Source organism: Porites lutea, chromosome 7, assembly GCF_958299795.1.
Source record: "Porites lutea chromosome 7, jaPorLute2.1, whole genome shotgun sequence".
Lineage (NCBI taxonomy): Eukaryota > Metazoa > Cnidaria > Anthozoa > Scleractinia > Poritidae > Porites > Porites lutea.
The window spans coordinates 1,149,792-1,176,068 of record NC_133207.1 but is presented as its reverse complement, the minus strand read 5'-3'; the positions used below and the strand labels follow the sequence as shown (position 1 = coordinate 1,176,068).

Genomic DNA, 26,277 nt, shown 5'->3' with positions numbered 1-26,277 from the left:
ATTAGAAGGATATAAAAGAAACTATTTTGCAACATCCGGTTTTGTCAGACTGGTCATGCGCATGCGCCCTAGTTGGCGAAACGAGTGGTAAAGTCGTGACTCGAACTCATTTAGCTTATAGCTGAGTTTACAGTTAATTATGGAAATCGGCGCAACCTACAGATTAGCCGACAGTTATGGGCTAGCAGATTGGTGACTTATTTGTAGGTTGCGCGCACTATGCATGATTTCCAGAAGAGTAATGTCAAACTGTGTTGCATGCGATTCTGTGTTTGTCCTTATATTCTTCTCGGTAAGTGTTATCAACAGCGGCCTTCGGCTCGACTGATAACCGTACTTACCTCGACTTTGAATATTCCAGATATCACAAAAACCTCATCTAATTATTGTTGAATATTTGACCGTACATGTCTTGCTTAACTAGCCACCTGTTTGGTCAACATCCGTGTTGAGAGCAAACAAACGCGTATAACACGTCGAAAACAAACAGGCCAGTGACAAATAACAGGGCGAGTCCCAGGAAATTGTTATCGATTTCTGAGACAGGGTAAGTAGTGTCTGTTTCGACTTCTTTCTTTAGTGACATTCCTCGCCTGTAAACTGAAGGACCTTTTCATCTTTTAAAACGGTTTCTTTCTCATGGTAACTTCAAATGTTCACAGCAATTAATATTGCCAAGCAGAGGTTGAAAAAAAAAAACAGAAAAGTGTACTGGATCTCAAATTCAAGGTGTAGGTATAGAACACACCCCCTTGAACCTGTCCCGAGTGCAAAAACAAACTTCAAGTTTCGTCTTCTAATGATGAACTTAAAAAATCAAATGTTTTACTCGCCTTGCAATGATATACACTTATTATACAATTTTGCCTTCATTAGGCATCCGTGCGGATACACACGCATTAGTCCGATCAGCAAACCTTCCGCTAGCCACTAGCTTGGAAAATTACTGTTGAATTTTTGTGAAGGGAACAAGTACGTCCACTCTAAATATGTGCTGAGATTATATATGTCCATGACTAAGATTACTTTTCATAATAAAGATATTTTTAAAATGACTAATTGATACAGTCAAAATCGCCAAAAAAAAAATGAAAAGTTCAGTATAGTTTGTTTAAGCTTTAACTGTATGTTCACGAAATTTGACATTGGCAAGCAGTCGGAGGTTGAGAAAGGCACCTAGTATACCAGTGTCTCAAATACAACTTATGAAGGTAAAAAGATCGCCAGCTAGATAGAGCACACGTGCGAAACGATTGTTAAATCAGAAGAATAACGTTAAATACGTCAACGTTTCAGCAGCTGTAATTTTGTATATTTGACCGTACTTTGACAATAGCGTGACGTCACAGCATGGCGGGTTAAAAGCTTTGGACTGGTTTAACTTCCGTGTTGAGAGTATAAGAAACGCGTATAAAGCGGCGAAAGCTGACACGCCAAGCCAAAAAAAGCGAGTCCCTGGAAATTGTTACTGATCTTAGTCAGAGTGAGTTGTGTCTCTTGGGATGTAAAGAGTGTAATTGTAGAGTTGATCGATCATTTACTATGAAGCTGATTTTACTTTGTTTCCCTTTTAAGTGTACGCGTTAGCAGTTGCTATAACTGCAAAGTGTCTTCCTCGGTAAGGTCATGAAAAAAATCGCTTCACCTGCGTAAGAAAGAAAGTCAGATCAGCAAGAACTGATACATTCATTACAAATTCTCTCGTTGGTGGTTAAATGGTCAGAGTACTAATATACACAGCGTGTGAACAGAATTCTTACGTTTTAGAAGTGTAAGTAATTATGAGCAACAAATATCGTCTTCGCGTTGAAGGCAGTGAACTGTGTATTACAATTTGTTTCGTCAGTAACAGCCGTCACTAGAAAATGGACTTTGATAAGAAAATTGGATAACGTTGTCATAACCAAGTCATCAATAAAATAATACGATTTTATGTTGAAATCTTTTAAAACAATGTCTTCATGGGAGTTGCAACAATTCACAACATTTTATATTGTCAACCTGAGACGCTGAACATGAAAGAAACTGAGAAAGTATACCGGGCTCTCAGATCAGTTCAAGGTTTAGGTGTTAGAAGAATGACGGCCGCTAGCTAGAACCAAGTAACATGCCTAAAATTCTTGAGTTAGTCCTTTAAAGACGAACGGCTAAAAATATCAATATCAAATACTTGAGCCTTGATAATTATACTATTTACATCATTTACTTGGCAGGTCGTAGACCAGGTGAGATTCACGTACGATTGCCACAGTGCTGTTAGGAAAGGAAGACATATCCAAATCTCAGTAACGATCGATCAGCAGATATGGAAAACTCTTGGATTGTTTTTACGATGACACGTGAGTTTTCATCTTGTGGTCGCGGTGATTATAGTCTACTTTAATCTTAACAAAATTTTAACAACTTAGGCCGAGACTGGGTTCTCCTTTTTTTTCTTTGTTTCGCGGAAGAGAAGTTAAAGCATGTCTTTAACTCCATTAAATCACTTCATGTAAGAGTATCGGGTTTCCTGAATCCAGGAAAATTCTGCTCGTGGAATCCAGAATCCTGGAATTTTCGCTTCTGGAATCGCTTTCGGTGTACAGACGAAACGTCCCCTAAAATTTTCTTAATGAAAGCAAGGCTACTTCATGTCTTCGTACTTTCAACCGGACCCATAAGTGTAGCTAACACTTTCACGGACTAGACGGAAAAGCCACGTGAAACTTTCGTGGCGACCAAAGTTCCCCTAAGACATCCGAACAGACAAATAGTTTTTAGGGCAACTCCAAATTAACCAAACAGGCTTCTAAAGAACAGAGAAAACCATTTGAGACACTTTTGGCGTATTTGGAATTATTAGGTCGTTGGGTGCCCCTCCTGTCATGTTGTTTTAAGTGAACAGTGTGGTTCAATTTGTTTCTTTAGTAACAACAGACTTCGATAAGAACGTAATTCAGCAATTTTAGGACTTTTTCAAGTCTCTCAAGGGCAGGCTCAACTGTTCATAACAACTTATATTGGTAAGCATCAGGCTGGACAAAAGAAAGAAAAGCATCACGGGCTCTTAAATTCCAAGGCGTAGGTACAAACCACGGCCGCTAGCTGAAACCGAGTCACTTGCCTATAATTTGTGATTAACGTCTTCTAAAGATGTCTAAAAGTATGAAAATAATGTTGTATTAGCCTTGATTAATTTAGTTTGTCGCTTGAAAAGGCATTCGTGCGGATCCACACGAATTACTTCGAATATTAAAACTTCCGCCACTTACTTGGAAAATTACTGTTTATTGTGACGAGAACAAGTTGCACGTATAAGTGACCAAATTATACGTGCAGAAAAGCATGCTTTGTTGCTAGAAAGATTTCAGAGTTGAGCCGGAATAGGGGTCTAAGTTGCCCTCTTGAACCTCACCTACGCTAATCTTCCGTAAACATCTTAAAGGAGCTGTGTCACGAAATTCAGCCAAATTAGGAAATTACAAAATGCCTGTTAAATTAAGAGAAACACAAAAATAGCCGCTTAAAACTTTAAAGGAAGGTTAAAATAACATAACAGAAATAACAGATGCCATGGGCAAAACTGAAGAAGATTGAAACGGACTGAAATTAGGGTTAGTGAAAACTGTTCAGCCAAACAGTTTTTCAAAGGCGATCCCTGCGCTTGCAACTTCAAAAATAATGCTCAGTAGACATATTTATTTGTCTCGGATCTCTGATTTGTCATTTACATGTAATTTCTTTGCTTACTTTAAGTTCCGTAGCGATTGAGGGCGAGTGATTGGCAACTAATACAACAAAATGAACTGGACTGCCGTGACACAGCCCCTTTAACTAACTTAGAAAATTTCTATCTATCATGTTTCGTGAGATATTGCTTGAGAGTAAAAGTAGTGTTTGGTAAAGGAAAATAAGTCGTAATGGCAGCGACGAATAAAGCCTAGTGAAACGTGGAAAAGAGTTCTGGTACCTCTTCGCATCTGCTTAGCGGGTTGCGCATGCGCCTTCCACATTGCATAACCCAAGTCCCAGGCCTCCACGGATACAAAAAACTCCTATTTGCAAGCAAACTTTTCCTTTTATTTATTTGCTACTGCTGTCATTAAATATGTTCACTTTGAAAAAGAGTTCGGCTTTCTAGTTAGTGAAGTTTTACCAAATTATGGCTGTAGAGAAATGATGTGTTCAGCATGTCACAAACACGGGACAAAAAAAAAATCTAAGTACCTGACAGGAACTGAACCTGTGCTCATGACCTTCTGTGCACAAATCGGATGCTCTAACCACTGAGCTACGAAGGATTCGTGACGAGGTGGCCCATATACAAGGTTCTTCCCTTATTGACAATTTTTCCTGCGGGAGAGAATAAATCAGTTGACCTTCACGCGATCATTCCTTACAGAAAATGCAAAATCATCAATCTGTTTTGGCGGTTTTTAATAATCATTTACATCATTTCTTTAGCAGATTGTTAACCAGATTCTCGTTGGCTTACCGCAGTATAATATATCCAAATCAAACTAATCAGCAGATATGGGGGTTTCTTGGATGGTTCTCTTGGGGTCACGTGAGTTTTTAATAATTTGTTTTACTTCACCCTTTGAATATTATAAGATTTTATTCCTAGTCTTTTTATCGAGCACTAGCCTGAGTGGAGAATTACTTTTCCTCTCTTCCATCTTTTCGGTAGGGATCTTTAAAGCATGTTTTAAGGTGCTGTTTAATGTTTCATGTATCTTATCGGTAATTTCAGAAAAACGATTAAATGAATCCTACAGCCACAGTCTTTTAATTTTACGTTAATGAATTGCCTTGTTTTCTTTTATAGTGATAACTGCCATTGTGATTTTATGCCTCGTGACATTTCCTCTTCAGATAGCCATGATAGTCATGGGTAAGTTTTTCCAGTCAATTAATTTGTAATAGTTCCACCATAGAATAGTCCAGTACCATTGCTCATTATTATTCTGTCAATCAAATTCTTTTCTACTGGCTATGATGCTGACTACTGCCTTGGTTGTCAAAACCTGAATCATTACAATCATGACCTTGATAATCATTTCCTACTGAGTAATAACAGAAATGACAATGTTAAAAGAACTGAGATATAAATGTACTGCCTTTGTCTTTCAAACACTCGTGTGGCTCGAACTCGCCCCACGTAACTGAGGGAATCTTTTCCATCTGGATTCTGGATTCCACGCCGTGGATTCGGGACTGCATGTACTGGATTCTAGCCTTTGTCAGTAGAACTTGAATTTTGGATTCCAAACGTTAGTGGGATTCTGGATTCCTTGAGATGTATTCCCGATTTCAAAGCTCAGGATTCAGGATTCCACAAGCAAAAATTTCGCGGATTCCGGAATTCGATTTCTGTTACATGTGGAGATCGAATGGCCACGTAAGATGGCGGTCCGATCTCTTGTACAAGATGCAAGAATGGTTTCCTCATATAGTACTTTCGTGCTTAATACAATGACAATCAAATAAAGTACATTTTTTCTTTTGTCTTAGGTGCAAAATACAAGGATGACTGTCCTACGGAAAACATGATCCCAATTTACTTAATAGTGGCCGGATCAGCTGGTCTGTTCAGTATTTGTTGCGCCGGGGGGGTAAGATGCACAAGTCAGGAAGATGATCAGCAAACCGTGAACCCGTTCAGCGGTCTCATCCAACTCTTTCTGTTCGCTTGGTTCATTGCTGGAAATGTGTGGATATACAGTAACTACGAGCCTAACTACACCGACCCCAGTAGCCCAGATTTCTGCAACAAAACGCTGTATCTATTTGCCTTCTGGGTTACTAATTCGTATTATATCTTGTTTGGTTTCGTGTTAGGAATTATGTGTTTAATAGTAGCCTGCGCTAGCCAGAGTCAGGTGGGGGTCTAAATTCTAATTGAAGTAAACGAATATAACTTTTTAAGGCCTTTTTTTGTCAACTTTCAAACAACTTCTTCTAAGCTAAATGACCCTTTATCAGGAAATTTGTAGTCATTTAAGTGGCATAGTGTTTCGTTTACCGCATTAATAATTCAGTGTTTTTCGGTTGACAACAACTGGAAATTCTGTGAAAATTACACGAATATGATAATCAAGTAATACTAGTAATTGTAGCAGTTGTATAAGTTTAAAATAATAATAACAATGATAATAATAACAGAGCTTATTTTTAGAAACATCAAGCTTGCGAATGGCATTACGAAATTACTACAACAATATTATGATAAATAACAATTATTCGAAATTATTCACTGAAGTGGAGGTGGCTAATGGTGGTGGATTTACCTCCACTGAGGTGAATAATTGTTTTAGTATATACTAAAACAGTGAGATAATTGAGCACAAAAATCATGGTTTTTAACTCATTTACTGCTGCCAACGATTTCAATTTTAGCGCACAAATGACCTAACGGCCGTCGCGTTTTCTTGTCGACAAATAAAACTTTCGAATGCATTTGTTTAGCTTCTGTGGGGAAATTTCTTCAAACGGGAGTTATGAGTTCCATTTTTATTTGAAACCATTCTGTAAAAAACTATTAAATTTAGTTTTAAGCTTATTTATGAACATGTCAGCTAAATAAAGTGCGTAACACAAGAACTAATTTCATTTGTAAACAGCTTACCTTACATAAAATGTGTGTTACGTCTCTCCTGTGTGGTCCATGGGCCGATTTATGGCCTTTTTATGAGAGAGAACACCCATACCATACAACCCATAGAATGGCCTAAAATCGGCCCATGGACCACACAGGAGAGACGTAACGCACATTTTATGTAAGGTAAGCTGTTTTTTTTTTCTTGAAATCCTTTCATTTTCGTAGGTTACGGAAACGATAGGTTTTTTCCCATACGAATCCGTATATTTCGAATTTTACGCAACAATGCCGATGTTCGCCAATGCTTTTATTTCGAGCTTGGGCTACCTGTACTCAGACGTGCTCAAACTCCGGATATCTCCAGTCGTCTGTCAGCCAGTCGTCTCGTGTAAAATCCTTTAACTATAAAGACTTTGCTTTTCAGTTTTCATCCGATGAATTATAGTACAGAATCTTTTTTTTTTTCAATTTTTAGAATGTACTAAGACCGTGGATCACTTGTAATGTTTTAATTTTATCCCAGATAATCAGTGCATGTTCAAGGAGTAGCGAAATAACGTCATTTACAGCTAAAATTTGCCCTCTTTCATTCTTTGAATTTTTTTAACGGTGAATGAACATTTGGAGAATCCAACAATAATATTCAGAAACAAGCTGTTTATAGTATCAACCTTGCACTTAAGATCTTTAATTTTATCCCCGCAAATTCGGCAAAGTGATGCGAGATGTTAGACGTGAATATCCATAAGACTATAATAAAGTTGTTTTGGCCTTGAAAAGAAAAAAGGCAAAGGCTCGTATTAATGCAAAAAAAAAGTAATACCACGGCTCTGCCATGTCTGGGTGAAACCCGGGAGCGGAACACGTACGTGTTTTGGACCTCGGAATTCAAAAATTGTCCAAAATTCTAGGTTGTCTACCATCCCCACGTTCAACATGATGAAAGTTAATCGAAAACTTCATAAAAAATCTGTGAATCGAAAAAATAATAGATACTTCTTCACCTACCTTGAAAACCGACCAAAATCTCGCCTACATCGCGTTGTTTAAAAGACGGACATAAGCCTGTGCTGAATACTTCACGAGACACTTCCAATATTGCTTCCGATACGCTGTCCACTTAAAAATATTGTGGATGCCTCATGAAAAGTTTTAAAATATGCCTGAGAGCCTCGAAACGGTGACTTTGGTAGTTTAGGTAATCTATCCGCCATTTTCCCCGAGAACAATAGCTCCATGACGTCGCAACTGTCCTTAAATTTTAGGGATATTAGTATTCCGGACTGTTAACGCGTATGCGAATGAGCAAAAATGACGTCAGCAAGGATTCGCCTATTACCCAGTGCGCACAGATAATGAAAAAGAAAACTTAAAAATAAAACTGTTTAAACCTTAAAAACGCTAAATTAAATAGTGAGAAAAATGTTACAATAAAACAGTCAAAAACAAACACAAACCATTGCTGCCTCAAGCAAGCCAGCGTTGCAATGGTCAGCTGTCTTCTCTGCACGAAACCGATGCAAAGCGTGGGACAAACACACATAAAGAATCAAACCAGTATCTGACTTAAATAGTTCTGCTGCTTAGTTCCATACTTTCCTAGCAATGAAGCACGGGCGTCCCAGAATATAGTTCATGATTGTGAATGAATAACTATGACCGAGCTTTTTTTCAAAAATAGTTGATTGACTAAAATTATCGATGGGTACGTCAAACTTACTGCTAACCGTGCGTGTCTTTAATGACTTAGCAAAAAAAAAAGTTTTGCTACTTCCGGGTTAAGATTCAAAAAAAGTTATAAAGCGAGGTGGTACGCCAAAGAAAAAAAATAGAGCAAATCCACAGAAACGCGAGGCTAACCAGTGACAAGAAGAGAAAAGAGACGTTTTGTGGATCAAACAACCGAAATCACTTTGTCATTTGCAAGTGATTGTTAGGTAGGCCTTAAATTGAAATCTCATCTCAATATTTTTATTTACGACTTTATTAAATCATCTTTTTAAAACTCCTTGCAGGTACTACAGTTTGTCTAATTCGGTTTGAATAAGAGTTCAGCAGGGATTTCCAGTTCTTCGTGCTTTTATATCAGCAAATCACAAATGTAGAATCATACAAAAATAAAAATTCTGCTTACTACCGACGAAGTACATTTGCATTTCTTGTTCATTCTGAAATCACTGGTGCTCCTTGCAATCTGATTGGCTCTCAGCTTATGCGATTTACTCGAGAAACGCATTGTTTTTTTGCTTTAACTTTCATCATAGCTGTTTTAAATCGCATCATGTCCCTCTACTAAAATCGCATCACTTCATTTTGTTTCAGATGTAAAAGCCTTTCGGTTCCTCTTTTAACCAAGCCGATTACTGTATCAATGTAATTTGGAAGCGATTCCAATCCTGTATTTGGGCGATTAAACTGCGTTTTCTAAATGGGTAAAATAAAATGCTGCGCGCTTATTCGATTTCTAAACCACGCGTATGATTTCAGTTCTTTTAAATTCCCAAATTAATGGCCAACATATGGCCAATAAGAGGTAAAGAGTGTAAACTCCCGTGACCTGCGGAAACCAACCTCTGCCATTTAACTTTATCTTCATGGCTTTAACGTCACTGTCAAACTGAATTTTACACTTATTGGTTTGGCTAGAAAAGTATTTACTATTAGCCAAACGGCACTGGCCATTAAAAATAAGGCCATTGTCACTTAGAATTATTAACCAAAAAAAAATTGTGCTCAGTACTACTTTACTGCGCTCTTACGAGAGTGTTGTTGCGGACGACAAGAGGAGCCTGCAATCCTAATCTCCAGGTTGTTATTACGCGTGCGTCGCATGTATGTAGCCAGCTTTCGTTTGGACTTCCACTCAAGAATGAATGGAATGCACAGAACGCAATTTGATCACTGAAGTGACTTGTGTTCCTAAAGATGGCGATGCTGGAAACCAATGTAACAATTGACCCATATCACTGCTAGCGGTATCATCCAAAGTAAATGAAAGGTTGGCTCACAGACAATTTGTCAAGGTTTTAGACGATAACAACAAGCTATCACAATTCCAAAGTGGCAATCGTAAACACCATTCCACTGAAACGGCTCTTCTGTCTGTCACTGATAACCCATTAAAAGCTATGGATGAAAAGAAGATCTCAATATTGGTGTTGATGAACATGTCAAAAGTCTTTGACAGTATAAACCACTTGTTGTTATTTAAACTTCGTGGTCTTGGTGTGTCTCCATCAGCGCTTGAATGGTTTAAAAGTTACCTAAAAGGAAGGTACCGGTATGTTCGTATTGGGGATGTGGTTCCGCAACCTCTCCCGGTTGATTATGGAGTTCCACAGAGGTCCATTCTTGGCCCTGCTCTGTTTACTGTTTATATAAATGATTTATTAATTGTACCTAAACTTTGTCAAACTGCTTGTTACGTTGATGATTCTAAACTTTACTTGAAATTTAAAACTAATGAGCTATGTAACGCAGTCTCCGCAGTTAACTCTGATCTCAACGAAATCTGTAGGTGGTGCTGTCACAATTCACTACTTGTGAATCCAGATAAAACTACACTTCTTGTCATAGACGTGCCGCAATTGCTACGACAGTTACCTGACTTTACAATAACACTTTGCGGCAAACCAATATCATCGACACCTGTAGCAAAGAATCTTGGAGTGTTTTTAGATCAGTGCCTCTCCTATGATGAACACATACGTAAAACTGTTGCTAGTTGTAAGAACAAACTGATCCAGATCAATAAGGAAACACTTTTGTTAATCATTAATAGCTTTGTTTTTAGCGAGCTGTTTTATTGCTCCTAGGTTGGAGCAATACCTCGGCATTCAGCTCCAAAGCTTCAGCTTGTTCAAAATTTTGTAGCCAGGATTATCTTGGGCTTTCGCAAATATGACCATATCTCTGCAGGTCTAAGATCACTTGTGGCTAAGTGTCAAACAAAGACTTATGGTCAATGATGCAGTTATGATGCATAAATGTCTCAAAGGTCTGACACCTAGCTACTTGTCAGATAAATTTTCAACTCGACCTATTGTCCATGATAGACAGACAAGATATAGAGATAGCCTCAATATTCCATCTTGTAGAATTAATGCTGGCCAACGTGCTTTTTATTACCGTGGTGTGAAAATATGGAATAATTTAAGTAAAGACTTAAAGGAAATCATAAATACTAAAGTTTTTAAGAGACGTCTTATTAATGAACTGATTTGTAACATGAACTAGATTAGATGTTGAAATTTGTACAAAGTTACCATTTAGTTATTGTTGTACATAGTTTATTTAAGTCATTTAATTAAATAATTAATTTATTCATCCATTTAATTTATTTTATTTAATTTTAATATTGATGCTGAAAACTAATGAAATAGGAATTTAACTAATGACATAGGAATTGAAACGTTTCATTAAACAAGCAACTCATTTTGTCATTTAGTGACTCTGAGGTAAGCCTTCTATTGAAAACTTATTTCAATCCATATATTTGCTATAATCTTTTAAAAGCTTTTTGGTGATGCTGTTGAATTTTAAAGATCGTCGCTTTTTCAATGCAGACAACTGCTCGATCAGTTTGAATAGGAGCTAGGGGTTTCCTGTTCATGATTCTTTACTGACCGAATCATGGCTGTAAAATAAACTCGAACTCATCGCCATCTTACCGACGAGGCGCACTTGAATTCCTCGTTCATTCTTCTGAAATTGCGAATTCCGACTCTAATTATTAACTTGGCAGGCCGTTGACCATTTTAATTTTTTTCCGATTTGTTGCAGGTATACCCAAGAAAATCCAAATCAAACTAATCGACAGACATGGGAGCCAATGAGGACATGTCTTGGAAGGAGGGGAGTTTTCTGTCATTACGTAAGTTTTTTTGTTGCTTATTAAACTTGACTTCTTAATCGGATGTGAAGTTGAGCAGAGACTGAATGCTTTTTTCTACGTTTTCTTCCCGAAACGTTCAGTAAGAACAAGTTTTCAAGTCTAACGAAGTAATGTCTGAAAGCGACGTAAAGAACCCTAATTAATAATGCCGGGGCCTTTCAATCTACTGCAGTTAATAAAGTAGCATTTTTCTTTTTACAGGTGCGATTTTATCTGTCCTGACGTTTCCACTTCAGATAGCCATGATAGTTATTGGTAAGTTTATGAACAGACCTGGTACATACTTGTGGCAGGTGAGCACATTCACCAAGCCCCGTGATTTGCGAAGCTGTACAAAATAAAACTCTCAAGGCAGCAGAGTTGAAAAGAATAGCCATAGCCAAAGGGTGCAAATGAAAGGAATTTATTTCACAAACGGAGCTTGGTACGTGGTACCAATACTATTGATCAGAATTATTCTGTCTGCCATAGTCTTTGACTGTCTCTGATGAAGGCTACCGCAAAAATTGATACACTCATCAATCGGACGATAATATTCCACTTGCTCGACAAACAAACTTCAAGTTTCGTCTTCAAATGATGAACTTAAAAAATCAAATGTTTTACTCGCCTTGCGATGATATACACTTATTATACAATTTTGCCTTCATTAGGCATCCGTGAGGATACACACGCATTACTACGATCAGCAAACGTTCCGCTAGCCACTAGCTTGGAAAATTACTGTTGAATTGTTGTGACGGGAACAAGTATACGTCCACTCTAAATATGTGCTGAGATTATATATGTGCATGACTAAGATGGCTATCTTTAAAACAAGGAACGGGGAATCGGGGAATGGGAATGGGGAACGGGGATCGGGGAATCTTTAAAATACGGAATCTTAAAAAGCGGGAATCTTTTAAACGGGGAATCTTTAAAAGCGGGAACCTTTACAACGGGGAATCTGTAAAAGCGCGAATCTTTGAAACGGGGAATCTTTAAAAGCGGGAATCTTTAAAACGGGGAATCTTCAAAAGCGGGAATCTTTAAAAGCGGGAATCTTTGAAACGGGGAATCTTTTAAAACGGGGAATCTTTAAAAGCGGGAATCTTTAAAATGGAGAATCTTTAAAAGCGGGAATCTTTAAAATGGGGAATCTTTAAAACGGGGAATCTTTAAAATGGGCAATATCCGACACGATCCTGTTCATAAAATTTGCGTCCATCCCATTATAATCCCCTGTGTCAAGGCAACTGACAAAGTCTTTTAATAAACTGACCTTTCCCTCTCCTCCGAAAACGCTCAGGCCAGAATAAACATACTCCAGGATAACTGCGACTGGCTCGTGACAAACAGCTTTAAATTTTACTATATTACCGTGATCGAGGTCATGCAGAAAACGAGCTTCTTTAGTGAATGCATCGATAAATTTCTTTACAAGAACTGACTCGCCTGAATTCCTGGCCAGGTCTTTAGCAGACTTTGTCACAAAAACCGCTCCGAACGAGTCTTGTCCAACCACATCCTGTTCCCCCTAGATCATTCCATTTAAATTCTGGAAGGCCTTCAAAGCGAACGATTCGCTTCTTCTTCACCGTCAATGCCAAAGGCACTTTAAAATTTCCAGGAGACAACATGGCGTAGAAAGAGGTAAAACGAAGCACGTAATGGCTACAAATACTCAAATATTCCCGCCAAAATGCTGCGCAAAAAATGAGAATTTCTCTGTAGAACACTCAGTCTTTTTAAGAGCGACCGCCAAGAAAAATTGAGCAAATTCTCGATTTTTCTGCAAAAGTTTCACAAATGCTCTTTTAATTTAGAGAATAAGAAGAATTCAGTTTGTAAGTTTAGAAGTAGTGTCAGGCGGTTTCGGGGGAGGACTCCCGTATAAAGGGAACGGGGATATTTATCATTTCTCGTGTCGGAGTGCAAATTGCAGATTAATTTTGGGATGGATCGCTCAATCTTGAAGGACGTATGCTCGGGGAAAGCTCCAATAAAAAAGTGACGTAGACGCTCGTCGGAAAATTAAAATTTTAAAAACCTCTAACGACCAGCGTGGGTCAGGAGACCATGACAGACTATTATCAGACCTTTAATGATTATTATTGGCCGAGATGTCATGTGCTTTTTTAAAAAAGTAATTGCATTTTTATTTTTATAGGTAATAATGTACACGAAAAACATGACTACAACAGCAAATTTTGACAGCGCTCGCGTTTTTAGTTCATTTAACTGATTGGCTGAAACACACCTCTACCTTTGCCAAATTCAAACTTTTAAGACCAACGCTTTCAAAATCATTAAGCTAAGAACCTGGATTGATTTCACACCAGCCTCTTAAAGATAACTAGGTTTACAATAATCAGCAAACGTAAGGGTTTTCAGAATCATCCTCGATAGCGTTTACAAAAGATTCCCCATTTTAAAGATTCCCGCTTTTAAAGATTCCCCGTTTTAAAGATTCCCGCTTTTAAAGATTCCCCATTTTAAAGATTCCCGCTTTTAAAGATTCCCCGTTTAAAAGATTCCCGCTTTTAAAGATTCCCCGTTTTAAAGGTTCCAGCTTTCAAAGATTCCCCATTTTAATTCCCGCTTTTAAAGATTTCCCATTTTAAAGATTCCCGCTTTTAAAGATTCCCCATTTTAAAGATTCCCCGTTCCCCGTTTCCCGTTCCCCATTCCCACTCCCCGATTCCCCGTTCCTTGTTTTAAAGATAGCCTGACTAAGATTACTTTGCATAATAAAATGACTAATTGATACAGTCAAAATCGCCAAAAAAAAAAATTGAAAAGTTCAGTATAGTTTTTTTAAGCTTTAACTGTACGTTCACGAAATTTGACATTGGCAAGGTAAACTCCTGGATTGTTTTTGAGATGACACGTGAGTTTTCATCGTGTGGTCGCGGTGATTATAGTCTACTTTAATCTTAACAAAATTTTAACAACTTAGGTCGAGACTGGGTTTTCCTTTTTTTTCTTTGTTTCGCGGAAGAGAAGTTTAAAGCATGTCTTTAACTCCATTAAATCACTTCATGTAAGAGTATCGGGTTTCCGGAATCCAGGAAAATTCTGCTCGTGGAATCCAGAATCCTGGAATTTTCACTTTTGGAATCTGGAATCCTGGGCTTCGGAATCCGGAATACAGCGCAAGGAATCTGCAATTCCAATGATGACTGGAATCCGGGCCAATACCTACTGACAAAGAATCTAGAATCCAGTACCTGGAATCCAGAATTCAAAACTGTCTTGGAGAACACCACCTAGAGCTAGGTACCGTCTGAAGCGATTGTTGAAACGAGTAAAATTACTTTCGTTACGTCAACGTTTCAGCAGTGATAATTTTATCCAGCCACCTCCACTTCGGTGAATAATTGTTATATATTTGACCGTAGGTGACTTGCATGACTGGACACCTGACTTCCGCATTGGAAGCAAACGAACGCGTATAAAGCGGCGAAAGCTGACACGCCAAGCAAATAATAAAGCGAGTTCCAGGAAATTATTTCTGATCTTAGTCAAGGGTAAGTATAGTTAAGTGTCTGTTTTGATGTTAAGAGGCTAGAGTCTAACAGTAGAAATGAAAGATCTTTCACTACGAAGCTTTTATTTTACCATGTTTTTTCCCTTGAAGTGTATTAACAGTTGCTATAATTGCAAATTGCTGTGAGTCATGGAGGTCATGAGAAACATCACTACACCATTGACGAACCAAAAAACTGTATAAGCAAATAATAAACGGTAGTACAAAATTCTCTCGTCGCTGCCGTTAATGGTCAGCACTATGTACAAAGAGTGAACAGAATTCTACAGTTTTAGAGTAAGTGATTATGAGTACAAATCATGTCAGCTGTCATGTTGTTTGAAGTGAACAGTGTAGTTCAATTTGTTTCTTTAGTAACCGATTTTGATAAGAATATGATAACATTTTCATAACGTTATCAATAAAGTAATGCAGCAATTTTAGGGCTTTTTCAAGTCTTTCAAGGGCAGGCTCAACTGTTCATAACAACTTATATTAGTAAGCATCAGGCTGGACAAAAAAAAAAGAAAAGCATCACGGGCTCTTAAATTCCAAGGCGTAGGTACAAACTGCGGCCGCTAGCTGAAACCGAGTCAGTTGCCTACAATTTGTGATTAACGTCTTCTAAAGATGTCTAAAAGTATGAAAATAATGTTGCACTAGCCTTGATGAATTTAGTTTGTTGCTTGAATAGGCATTCGTGCGGATGCACACGAATTAGTTCGAATATCAAAGCTTCCGCCACTTACTTGGAAAATTACTGTTTGTTGTGACGAGAACAAGTTGCACGTATATGAGACCAAATTATACGTACTGAAAAGCATGCTTTGTTGCTGAAGAGATTTCAGAGTTGAGCCGGATTCGGGTCTAAGTTGCCCTCTTGAACCCCACCTAGTACGCTAATCTTCCGTAAACATCTTAAAGGAGCTGTGTCACGAAATTCAGCCAAATTAGGAAATTACAAAATGCCTGTTAAATTAAGAGAACCATAAAAATAAACGCTTAAAACTTTAAAGGAAAGTTAAAATAACATAACAGAAACAACAGACGCCACGGATGGGCAAAACTGAAGAAGAATGAAACGCACTGAAATCAGGGTTTTTGAAAACTGTTTAGCCTAACATTTTTCAAAGTCGATCCCTGCTGCTTGCAACTTCAAAAATAATTCTCAGGAGACATAGTTATTTGTCTCAGATCTATGATTTTGTCATTTACATGTAATTTCTTTGCTTACTTTAAGTTCCATAGCGACTGAGGTCGAGTAATTGGGAAAATTAAACAAAATGAACTGGACTGCCGTGACACAGCCACTTCAAGGTGGCTCGATACAGTTTTTCAAGGCCAACACCTTCCAAGTTTGAGCATAAACTACGTCGCCATAAACAACGTTTTGGAAAAATTGCCACCACAGATGTATTAGATAAAGATGAAAATCTTTTATGATCAGGGTTGCAATGACATCGGAGTTGTCATAGCAACGAAATGACGCTATTACCTATTTTACTTACAGAAGTATTTCTCGGCACTGGGAACTGTTCTTCCAAAATCATTCACGGGAGCTTTTTCCTCCAATAGCGGCCTCGATGTTCGTGAAGTTTAAGCGAAATCTGTAAGAGCGTTATCGAGATATTTTGAGATAAAGATTTTGTGGTTAGAAATACGGTAAAAATGGATAATCTTGATGTTTGGTTGTTATCTGTAGAAAATGAGGCGCTTTTGACATGCAATTTCACCTCATAGTGGTTTCAATCTTTGTGTGAACGTGTGTGAAAGACCGTGGAGATAGCTCCAGCCGATTGCTAGAAAGAAGGATTTGATTAGTATGTATCGAGGCGCTTTTGTTAGCGGTTTTTGAACATTTTGGTCTACTTTAACAAATTAGCGAATAATTTTTAAACTGCTTGATAGATTTTTTTTAAAAATTTAATATTTTTGAGGTTAATGTTTCTGTTATAAAACCTTTTAGTTTCAAGATTATTGATATATTTTCACTTTGAAAAAGAGTTCGGCTTTCTAGTTAGTGAAGTTTTACCAAATTATGGCTGTAGAGAAATGATGTGTTCAGCATGTCACAAACGAGGGACAAAAAAAAATCTAAGTGCCTGACAGGAATTGAACTTGTGATCACGACCTTCTGTGCACAAATCGGATGCTCTAACCACTGAGCTACGAAGGATTCGGGCGAGGTGGCCCATATACAAGGTTCTTCCCTTATTGAGAATTTTTTCTGCAGGAGAGAATAAATCAGTTAAACTTCACGCGATCATTCCGTACAGCAAATGCGAAATCATCAATCCGTTTTGGCGTCTTTTAATGAGACATTTACCAGCGGGTAAATGCAGTTAATGGAGCATGAAGCCCCAGGGGGGTAGGCCGAGAAAGCCTGCCCCGTCTTAGGCTCGGTGATATCTTGAAAGCCTGATTCATTAAATGAAAGCACTCTATTCTTTAAGCAGAAAACAAAAGCTTTTCATGGCTAGAACCTCACTAATTTGTCGCATGTTTGTCATCGTGTATTTTCTTAGCTTCGCAAAGATTGGTCCCTGTTTTCAAAGCCCTATTCAGAGCTATTCATGGCTAGACCTTAATCATGATAAGTTGAGATAGTTTATAGTACAACTGTGCCTATTGGCCGTACTTTGAGACACTGTCTGACTATATAAAGCTTTGCCAATGCCACTCCTAGTCATTATTTGGTTAGCTTGCACGAAAGCAATCATTTAAAGTAGTTTTGTTATGGCTCGTCCACGTTCCCAGCCTGCGACATCGCGTCAAAGTACTGACCTTTCGAAGCTTTCCAGCGAAGTCCTCCGGCTTCGCTTACAACAAATGAATCTTCCCGTCACGGGAAACCACGCTCGCCTGGTCGAAAGGCTCCGTTCCGCGAATGGAACCCGCCCGCTCTCTGCAATAACGCGAAACAAACGGGCTGATGGTCGAGTGGCCAAGAGGTCATCCACCTCGTCGAAGCGCTCACAACAGGCCGCACGGAGTCGCAATCGTCAATCCGCCACGTCCAATTTGGCTTCCGAACCTCACGATTTGGATCAAGTCTTGGACCACTTCCCCGAGGAGGAGGAGTCCGCCACAAGCGACCTTTTGGTGGATTTAGACGCAGAACCAATGGAGTCCATGGAGTCAAGCGATGCCGTTTTTACCCCGGCTCAACTAGCGGCGATCCAGGACACTGTTTCGTCGACCGTTCAAGCAGCGTTTCAATCGCTCCCACACAACGACGTTATCCCTCCTGCTCCCGCGTTTTTCAGCACTCCAAGTCCTCGTGTTTCTTCTGTGGCGCCTCCGAACGGCCTCAATCGTCCGTTGGACAAAGCCCTCGAGGATAAAATACTCCGCGGTGAGTACGTAGATTTCTCTTTGCTTTTGCCAGAAACACTGTACCAGACCCAGACCCCTGCCCTACAATTGCGTTATGAGGACTCGCCCCCAGGCCACTTGGGCTCCCCGCTTACTGTTGTCAAACGCAAGAAACCAGTTGTAGACTCTTTCCAAAAGTGGTTGGACGCGTTCATGGCGTATATGCTTGTAATCGTCACGGCCTACCCCAACCGGGCGGTGGAGCTCATCAAGTATCAGCAAATCATTAGCCGCGCAGTAACTAAGTTCAAGGGCTTAGCGTGGTACACATACGATGAGCATTTTAGACGCCGCGCGGCTCGCGATCTTACCATCGCATGGGATAGGATAGATATTGAACTTTGGACGGTGACCTTTACGGGTACCGCTAAGCCCCATTGTTCTATATGCTCTAGCCCCTACCACCAATCCGATGACTGCCCCCAACAAGAACCCAGCAAAAAGCCTCGCCGGTCTGCCCTCGTTTGCTTCGATTTCAACAAACCCTCAGGGTGTCAGCGTCGTACCTGTCACTTCCCCCACAATTGCCGCCGCTGTGGATCCAGCAGTCACGCACTCTTCAATTGCCATAGCTCCAAACAGCACGCCACAAGCACCAAATCAGCATCCCCGGGCGATCGCAGCAAAAAATAAAGTGGAACAGCGCCAGAAAAGCAGAGACCAACAGTATCCACCCCTCTTGATGTAGATAAATTAGCGCTTGAATTAGTTAATCACCCTAATCGATCTTTTGTTGATAACTTAGTTAATGCCCTCAGGTACGGGACTCGCATCGGTTACCTTGGTCCTCAAAAATTCCGGGTATCCAATAACTTGATCTCCGCTTCTCAACACCCCGAGGTTATCTCCGCGAATTTAAGCAAGGAAATGTCGTTGGGTAGGGTCGCAGGCCCCTTTTTCTCGCCCCCACTCCCCAATTTCCAGTGCCACCCTATCGGCGTGGTGCCAAAAAAGCACTCTACGGAATGGCGCACTATCTATCACCTATCCTATCCCCCGGGCGACCGCGTAAATGATCATATTCCAAAGGACCCTTACTCTCTTCAGTATGTACGGGTAGACGACGCAATAAGCATTTTGAAGTCCTTGGGTCCCGGGGCGTACATGGCTAAAACCGACCTTAAATCGGCGTTCCGTATTATGCCTATTCACCCGGATGATTGGAACCTGTTGGGTATTTATTGGCAATCACGTTACTATGTAGATCTGTACCTCCCCTTTGGGCTCCGCAGTTCACCCTTCCTCTTTAATCAAATTTCTGAGGCCTTAGAATGGATCTTAAAACACAACTACGGCCTGGGTCATGTTTTACACATCCTGGACGACTTCTTTATCGCAGAGTCTTCTAAGCTGGCCTGCTTGGAGAACTTTAGTACCCTTCTAAAAGTGTTCACGTCCCTTCGGGTACCAATAGTAGCAGCCAAAACCCTGGGCCCCTCCCAAGTCTTGGAATTTATGGGGATTGTGCTTGATAGTACCCGCATGGAAGCTAGGTTGCCGGAAGATAAGCTAGCTCGGATTAGTAAGCTCCTTGATTCCTTTAGTGCCCGCCGCTCAGCCCGTCTAGTAGACCTCCAGTCCCTTATCGGCACGTTGCAATTTGCCTGTAAAGTAGTGGTCCCCGGGCGAACCTTTCTCCAACGCATGATCAATCTCACCAGGGGTGTTCCCAGCCGTTTTCACCATATCCGCTTAAACAAGCAATTCCAACGGGATATTACCATGTGGAAAGTTTTTCTCACCCAATGGAACGGGCGTTCCTTTTTCCTTGATTCCTTTGTTACCTCCTCCCCTGACCTTGAATTGTACACAGATGCAGCTAGCACCATTGGGTTCGGGGGGTATTTTAATGGGAAATGGTTCCAGGGGCACTGGCCGCCTCACCTCCTTATCAACAAGAAGACGGGGATTAGCATTGAATGGCAAGAACTTTTCCCTATTGTTATCGCTTGCGCCCTCTGGTACCCCCATTTTGCGGGTAAACGCCTTCAATTTTGGTGCGACAATGAAAGCGTTGTGGCTATTATCAACTCTGGCCACTCAAAAGCTCCCCGGGTGATGGACCTGGTCCGTTTTTTGGTTCTCATTTCCATGAAACACAACTTCTTGGTACGGGCCCGCCATGTTCCGTGGGTAAATAACGGAATTGCTGACGCCCTCTCACGTTTCCAGGTCAAACGCTTCAGGGATCTCGCACCCAATGCCGACCGGACCCCTTGTTTCATCCCTCCTTCATTCATGACCCTCTGAAGGATGAAGTTTTAAGGTATGCTAACTGGGCCTTATCATGGAACACCAAACGCACCTATACATCTGGAGAAAAGCGTTTTATCTCATTTTGCCTTATGAACAGACTTACATCTCCGACAGGCGATATTTTACCTGCCTCGGAGGGGACACTTATTTATTTTGCATCTTATTTAGCTCGCACAGTTCGTCATTGCACAATCAAAATATACTTAGCAGCCGTCAGAAATCTACATATAGTTTCCGGTTACAATGACCCCTTACAGGGCAAGCTGCTTTTAAAAAAGATCTTAAGGGGTATTCTTCGTTACCAGGGTTGTCCTCGTATAAGTCGTCAGCCGGTCACCCCCCGGGTCCTGTTAGCTATCCGTCCCGTCCTTGAGAGCTGGTTGGATGTTCGGGATTTTTCCATGATCTGGGCTGCATTTACGCTAGCCTTTTTCGCCTTTCTTCGTTGTAGCGAGTTTACGTACCCGGGGGCACGTAATTTCAGTTCTCAGTTTAACCTCACCACTGATTGCGTGACTTTCTCACCAAGTTTGGCTCGCCCGCAGCACATGCTTCTCAAACTTAAATCGTCTAAAACTGACAGTTTTAGACAGGGGCAATCTCTCGTGGTAGCTCGGTGCTCTTCTTTATTGTGCCCCGTTTCCGCTATGCAACGGTATTTTATGCTTGCCCAGCCTCGGTCTGGACCCCTTTTTTACTTTCAGTCGGGTCGGCTTCTCACTCGGTCTTCTGTTACGCATTTACTTCAGGATTCTGCTCGCTGTGCGGGACTCCCACACGAGAGTCTAAAAGGTCACAGTTTTCGTATAGGTGCCGCGTCCGCTGCGGCCGCTGCGGGCTTACCAGACTGGTTAATAAAAGTTTTAGGTCGTTGGTCCTCGGACTGTTATCAACTGTATATTCGCACTCCCGAAACAGTCTTGCTTTCTGCTGTTCCCAAAATGGCTCGTGTGTCAGGGAACTTTATTTAGTTTTTTGTTGTTGCTTGGGGGGATGCATTGCATGCATCTGTGGCGGTTAAGTCTGCGTTGCGACTTCCCCCAAGCTTTTGGCATTGCTTGTGTCTTGCCATCTTTTGAGCTATTCCTTTGCCTTAATCTTGTCCGATCCAGCCCGTGCGGCGCTGGGGAGATAAGAAAGGCTCTGCCAAGATTCTTGTCCTACCCCACGGTAGTGGGGCGATAAGTAAGGCTTGTGTTATTTTGTGCGCATAACCCGAAGTCGCTATAACCTGCCACAGGACTGTGTCCCCCCCTCATTACGCCATCATGTAGTTGTTGTTTATTTAGCCTGCGTGCGTCATTTATTTGCGTGACGTTTGCAGGCGTATCTTACAAGCGGAATAGTGACATTAATGAGACATTTACCAGCGGGTAAATGCAGTTAATGGAGCATGAAGCCCCAGGGGGGTAGGCCGAGAAAGCCTGCCCCGTCTTAGGCTCGGTGATATCTTGAAAGCCTGATTCATTAAATGAAAGCACTCTATTCTTTAAGCAGAAAACAAAAGCTTTTCATGGCTAGAACCTCACTAATTTGTCGCATGTTTGTCATCGTGTATTTTCTTAGCTTCGCAAAGATTGGTCCCTGTTTTCAAAGCCCTATTCAGAGCTATTCATGGCTAGACCTTAATCATGATAAGTTGAGATAGTTTATAGTACAACTGTGCCTATTGGCCGTACTTTGAGACACTGTCTGACTATATAAAGCTTTGCCAATGCCACTCCTAGTCATTATTTGGTTAGCTTGCACGAAAGCAATCATTTAAAGTAGTTTTGTTACCCGCCCTCCCTCCCTTTGGAGGAGTTGTTGTTTTGTTATGTCTCAATAAATTTTGGTGGGTCACTCCCTGTGGTGCGGTTAAGTCTGCGTTGCGACTTCCCCCAAGCTTTTGGCATTGCTTGTGTCTTGCCATCTTTTGAGCTATTCCTTTGCCTTAATCTTGTCCGATCCAGCCCGTGCGGCGCTGGGGAGATAAGAAAGGCTCTGCCAAGATTCTTGTCCTACCCCACGGTAGTGGGGCGATAAGTAAGGCTTGTGTTATTTTGTGCGCATAACCCGAAGTCGCTATAACCTGCCACAGGGCTGTGTCCCCCCCTCATTACGCCATCATGTAGTTGTTGTTTATTTAGCCTGCGTGCGTCATTTATTTGCGTGACGTTTGCAGGCGTATCTTACAAGCGGAATAGTGACATTAATAATCATTTACATCATTTCCTTAGCAGGTTGTTAACCAGATTCTCGTTGGCTTGCTGCAGCATACTATATCCAAATCAAACTAATCAGCAGATATGGGGGTTTCTTGGATGGTTCTTTTGGCGTCACGTGAGTTTTTAATAATGTGGTTTATTTCATCCTTTGAATATTATAAGATTTTTTTTCCTAGTCTTTTTATCGAGCACTAGCCTGAGCCGAGAATGACTTTTTCTCTCTTCTATCTTCTTGGTAAGGATGTTTAAAGCATATTTTAAGGGGCTGTTTAATGTGACATGTATCTTATCGGTAATTTCAGAAAAACGATATAATGAATCCTACAGCCACAATCTTTTAATTTTACGTTAATGAATTGCCTTGTTTTCTTTTATAGTGATAACTGCCATTGTGATTTTATGCCTCGTGACATTTCCTCTTCAGATAGCCATGATAGTCATGGGTAAGTTTTTCCAGTCAATTAATTTGTAATAGTTCCACCTTAGAATAGTCCAATATCATAGCTCACTATTATTCTGTCAATCAAATTCTTTTCTACTGGCTATGATGTTGACTACCGCATTGGTTGTCAAAACCTGAATCATTACAATCATGACCTTGACAATTATTTCCTACTGAGTAATAACAGAAATGACAATGTTAAAAGAACTGAGATATAAATGTACTGCCTTTGTCTTCCAAACACTCGTGTGGCTCGAACTCGCCCCACGTAACTGAGGGAATCTTTTCCATCTGGATTCTGGATTCCACGCCGTAGATTCGGGACTGCATGTACTGGATTCTAGCCTTTGTCAGTAGAACTTAAATTTTGGATTCCAAACGTTAGTGGGATTCTGGATTCCTTGAGATGTATTCCCGATTTCAAAGCTCAGGATTCAGGATTCCACAAGCAAAAATTTCGCGGATTCCGGAATTCGATTTCTGTTACATGGGGAGATCGAATGGCCACGTAAGATGGCGGTCCGATCTCTTGTACAAGATGCAAGAATGGTTTCCTCAAATAGTACTTTCGTGCTAAATACATTGACAATCAAATAAAGTACATTTTTTCTTTTGTCTTAGGTGCAAAATACAAGGATGACTGTCCTGCGGAAAACATGATCCCAATTTACTTAATAGTGGCCGGATCAGCTGGTCTGTTCAGTACTTGTTGCGCCGGGGGAGTAAGATACACAAGTCAGGAAGATGATCAGCAAACCGTGAACCCGCTCAGCGGTCTCATCCAACTCTTTCTGTTCGCTTGGTTCATTGCTGGAAATGTGTGGATATACAGTAACTACGAGCCTAACTACACCGACCCCAGTAGCCCTGATTTCTGCAACAAAACGCTGTATCTATTTGCCTTCTGGGTTACTAATTCGTATTATATCTTGTTTGGTTTCGTGTTAGGAATTATGTGTTTAATAGGCATGGGAGTAGCTTGTGCTAGCCAGAGTGAGGTCTAAATTCTAATTGAAGAAGGCCTTTTTTGTCAACTTTCAAACAACTGCTTGTAAGCTAAATGGCCCTTTATCAGGAAATTTGTAGTCATTTAAGCGGCGTAATGTTTCGTTTACCGCATTAAATAGTCATGAATAATTCAGTGTTTTTCGGTCGACAACAACTGGACATTCTGTGAAAATTACACGAATATGATAATCAAGTAATACTAGTAATTGTAGCAGTTTTATAAGTTAATAATAATAATAACAATGATAATAATAACAGAGCTTATTTTTAGAAACATCACGCTTGCGAAGGGCATTACGAAATTACTACAACAATATTATGATAAATAACAGTTATTCGAAATTATTCACTGAAGTGGAGGTGGCTAGTGGTGGTGGATTTACCTCCACTGAGGTGAATAATTGTTTTAGTATATACTAAAACAGTGAGATAATTGAGCACAAAAATCATGGTTTTTAACTCATTTACTGCTGCCAACGATTTCAATTTTAGCGCACAAATGACCTAACGGCCGTCGCGTTTTCTTGTCGACAAATAAAACTTTCGAATGCATTTGTTTAGCTTCTGTGGGGAAATTTCTTCAAACGGGAGTTATGAGTTCCATTTTTATTTGAAACCATTCTGTAAAAAACTATTAAATTTAGTTTTAAGCTTATTTATGAACATGTCAGCTAAATAAAGTGCGTAACACAAGAACTAATTTCATTTGTAAACAGCTTACCTTACATAAAATGTGTGTTACGTCTCTCCTGTGTGGTCCATGGGCCGATTTATGGCCTTTTTATGAGAGAGAAAACCCATACCATACAACCCATAGAATGGCCTAAAATCGGTCCATGGACCACACAGGAGAGACGTAACGCACATTTTATGTAAGGTAAGCTGTTTTTTTTTTTTCTTGAAATCCTTTCATTTTCGTAGGTTACGGAAACGATAGGTTTTTTCCCATACGAATCCGTATATTTCGAATTTTACGCAACAATGCCGATGTTCGCCAATGCTTTTATTTGTAGCTTGGGCTACCTGTACTCAGACGTGCTCAAACTCTGGATATCTCCAGTCGTCTGTCAGCCAGTCGTCTCGTGTAAAATCCTTTAACTATAAAGACTTTGCTTTTCAGTTTTCATCCGATGAATTATAGTACAGAATCATTTTTTTTTTCAATTTTTAGAATGTACTAAGACCGTGGATCACTTGTAATGTTTTAATTTTATCCCAGATAATCAGTGCATGTTCAAGGAGTAGCGAAATAACGTCATTTACAGCTAAAATTTGCCTTCTTTCATTCTTTGAATTTTTTTATCGGTGAATGAACATTTGGAGAATCCAACAATAATGTTCAGAAACAAGCTGTTTATAGTATCAACCTTGCACTTAAGATCTTTAATTTTATCCCCGCAAATTCGGCAAAGTGATGCGAGATGTTAGACGTGAATATCCATAAGACTATAATAAAGTTGTTTTGGCCTTGAAAAGAAAAAAGGCAAAGGCTCGTATTAATGCAAAAAAAAAGTAATACCACGGCTCTGCCATGTCTGGGTGAAACCCGGGAGCGGAACACGTACGTGTTTTGGACCTCGGAATTCAAAAATTGTCCAAAATTCTAGGTTGTCTACCATCCCCACGTTCAACATGATGAAAGTTAATCGAAAACTTCATAAAAAATCTGTGAATCGAAAAAATAATAGATACTTCTTCACCTACCTTGAAAACCGACCAAAATCTCGCCTACATCGCGTTGTTTAAAAGACGGACATAAGCCTGTGCTGAATACTTCACGAGACACTTCCAATATTGCTTCCGATACGCTGTCCACTTAAAAATATTGTGGATGCCTCATGAAAAGTTTTAAAATATGCCTGAGAGCCTCGAAACGGTGACTTTGGTAGTTTAGGTAATCTATCCGCCATTTTCCCCGAGAACAATAGCTCCATGACGTCGCAACTGTCCTTAAATTTTAGGGATATTAGTATTCCGGACTGTTAACGCGTATGCGAATGAGCAAAA

General features: G+C 40.1%; 1 protein-coding gene across 6 annotated transcripts; it reads left to right on the top strand.

Annotated features, from left to right (window-relative positions):
* Positions 1–437: 437 nt before the first annotated feature.
* Positions 438–24,925, top strand: LOC140943553 (transmembrane protein 272-like). 6 transcript variants are annotated; one of them, XM_073392646.1, is made up of 6 exons: positions 438–547; positions 2,214–2,339; positions 14,855–14,983; positions 22,836–22,935; positions 23,198–23,263; positions 23,884–24,925. In XM_073392646.1, exons 4-6 carry the CDS (start codon positions 22,902–22,904, stop codon positions 24,264–24,266), a joined length of 483 nt encoding a protein of 160 aa, XP_073248747.1. In that variant the 5' UTR covers positions 438–547; positions 2,214–2,339; positions 14,855–14,983; positions 22,836–22,901; the 3' UTR covers positions 24,267–24,925. The 6 variants fall into 6 exon arrangements, with proteins under 6 accessions (XP_073248747.1, XP_073248751.1, XP_073248749.1 ...); XM_073392645.1 differs by lacking the exon at positions 438–547 and adding an exon at positions 1,390–1,483; XM_073392647.1 differs by lacking the exon at positions 438–547 and adding an exon at positions 1,390–1,483 and having other exon boundaries at positions 22,833–22,935.
* The last annotated feature ends 1,352 nt before the right edge of the window (positions 24,926–26,277 follow it).

Coding starts and splice junctions, on each gene's coding strand:
- LOC140943553 (XM_073392646.1), top strand. CDS start 22,902: ATGGGGGTTTCTTGGATGGTTCTTTTGGCGTCAC. Junction 22,936..23,197: donor GATGGTTCTTTTGGCGTCAC/GTGAGTTTTTAA, acceptor TTTCTTTTATAG/TGATAACTGCCATTGTGATT. Junction 23,264..23,883: donor GATAGCCATGATAGTCATGG/GTAAGTTTTTCC, acceptor CTTTTGTCTTAG/GTGCAAAATACAAGGATGAC.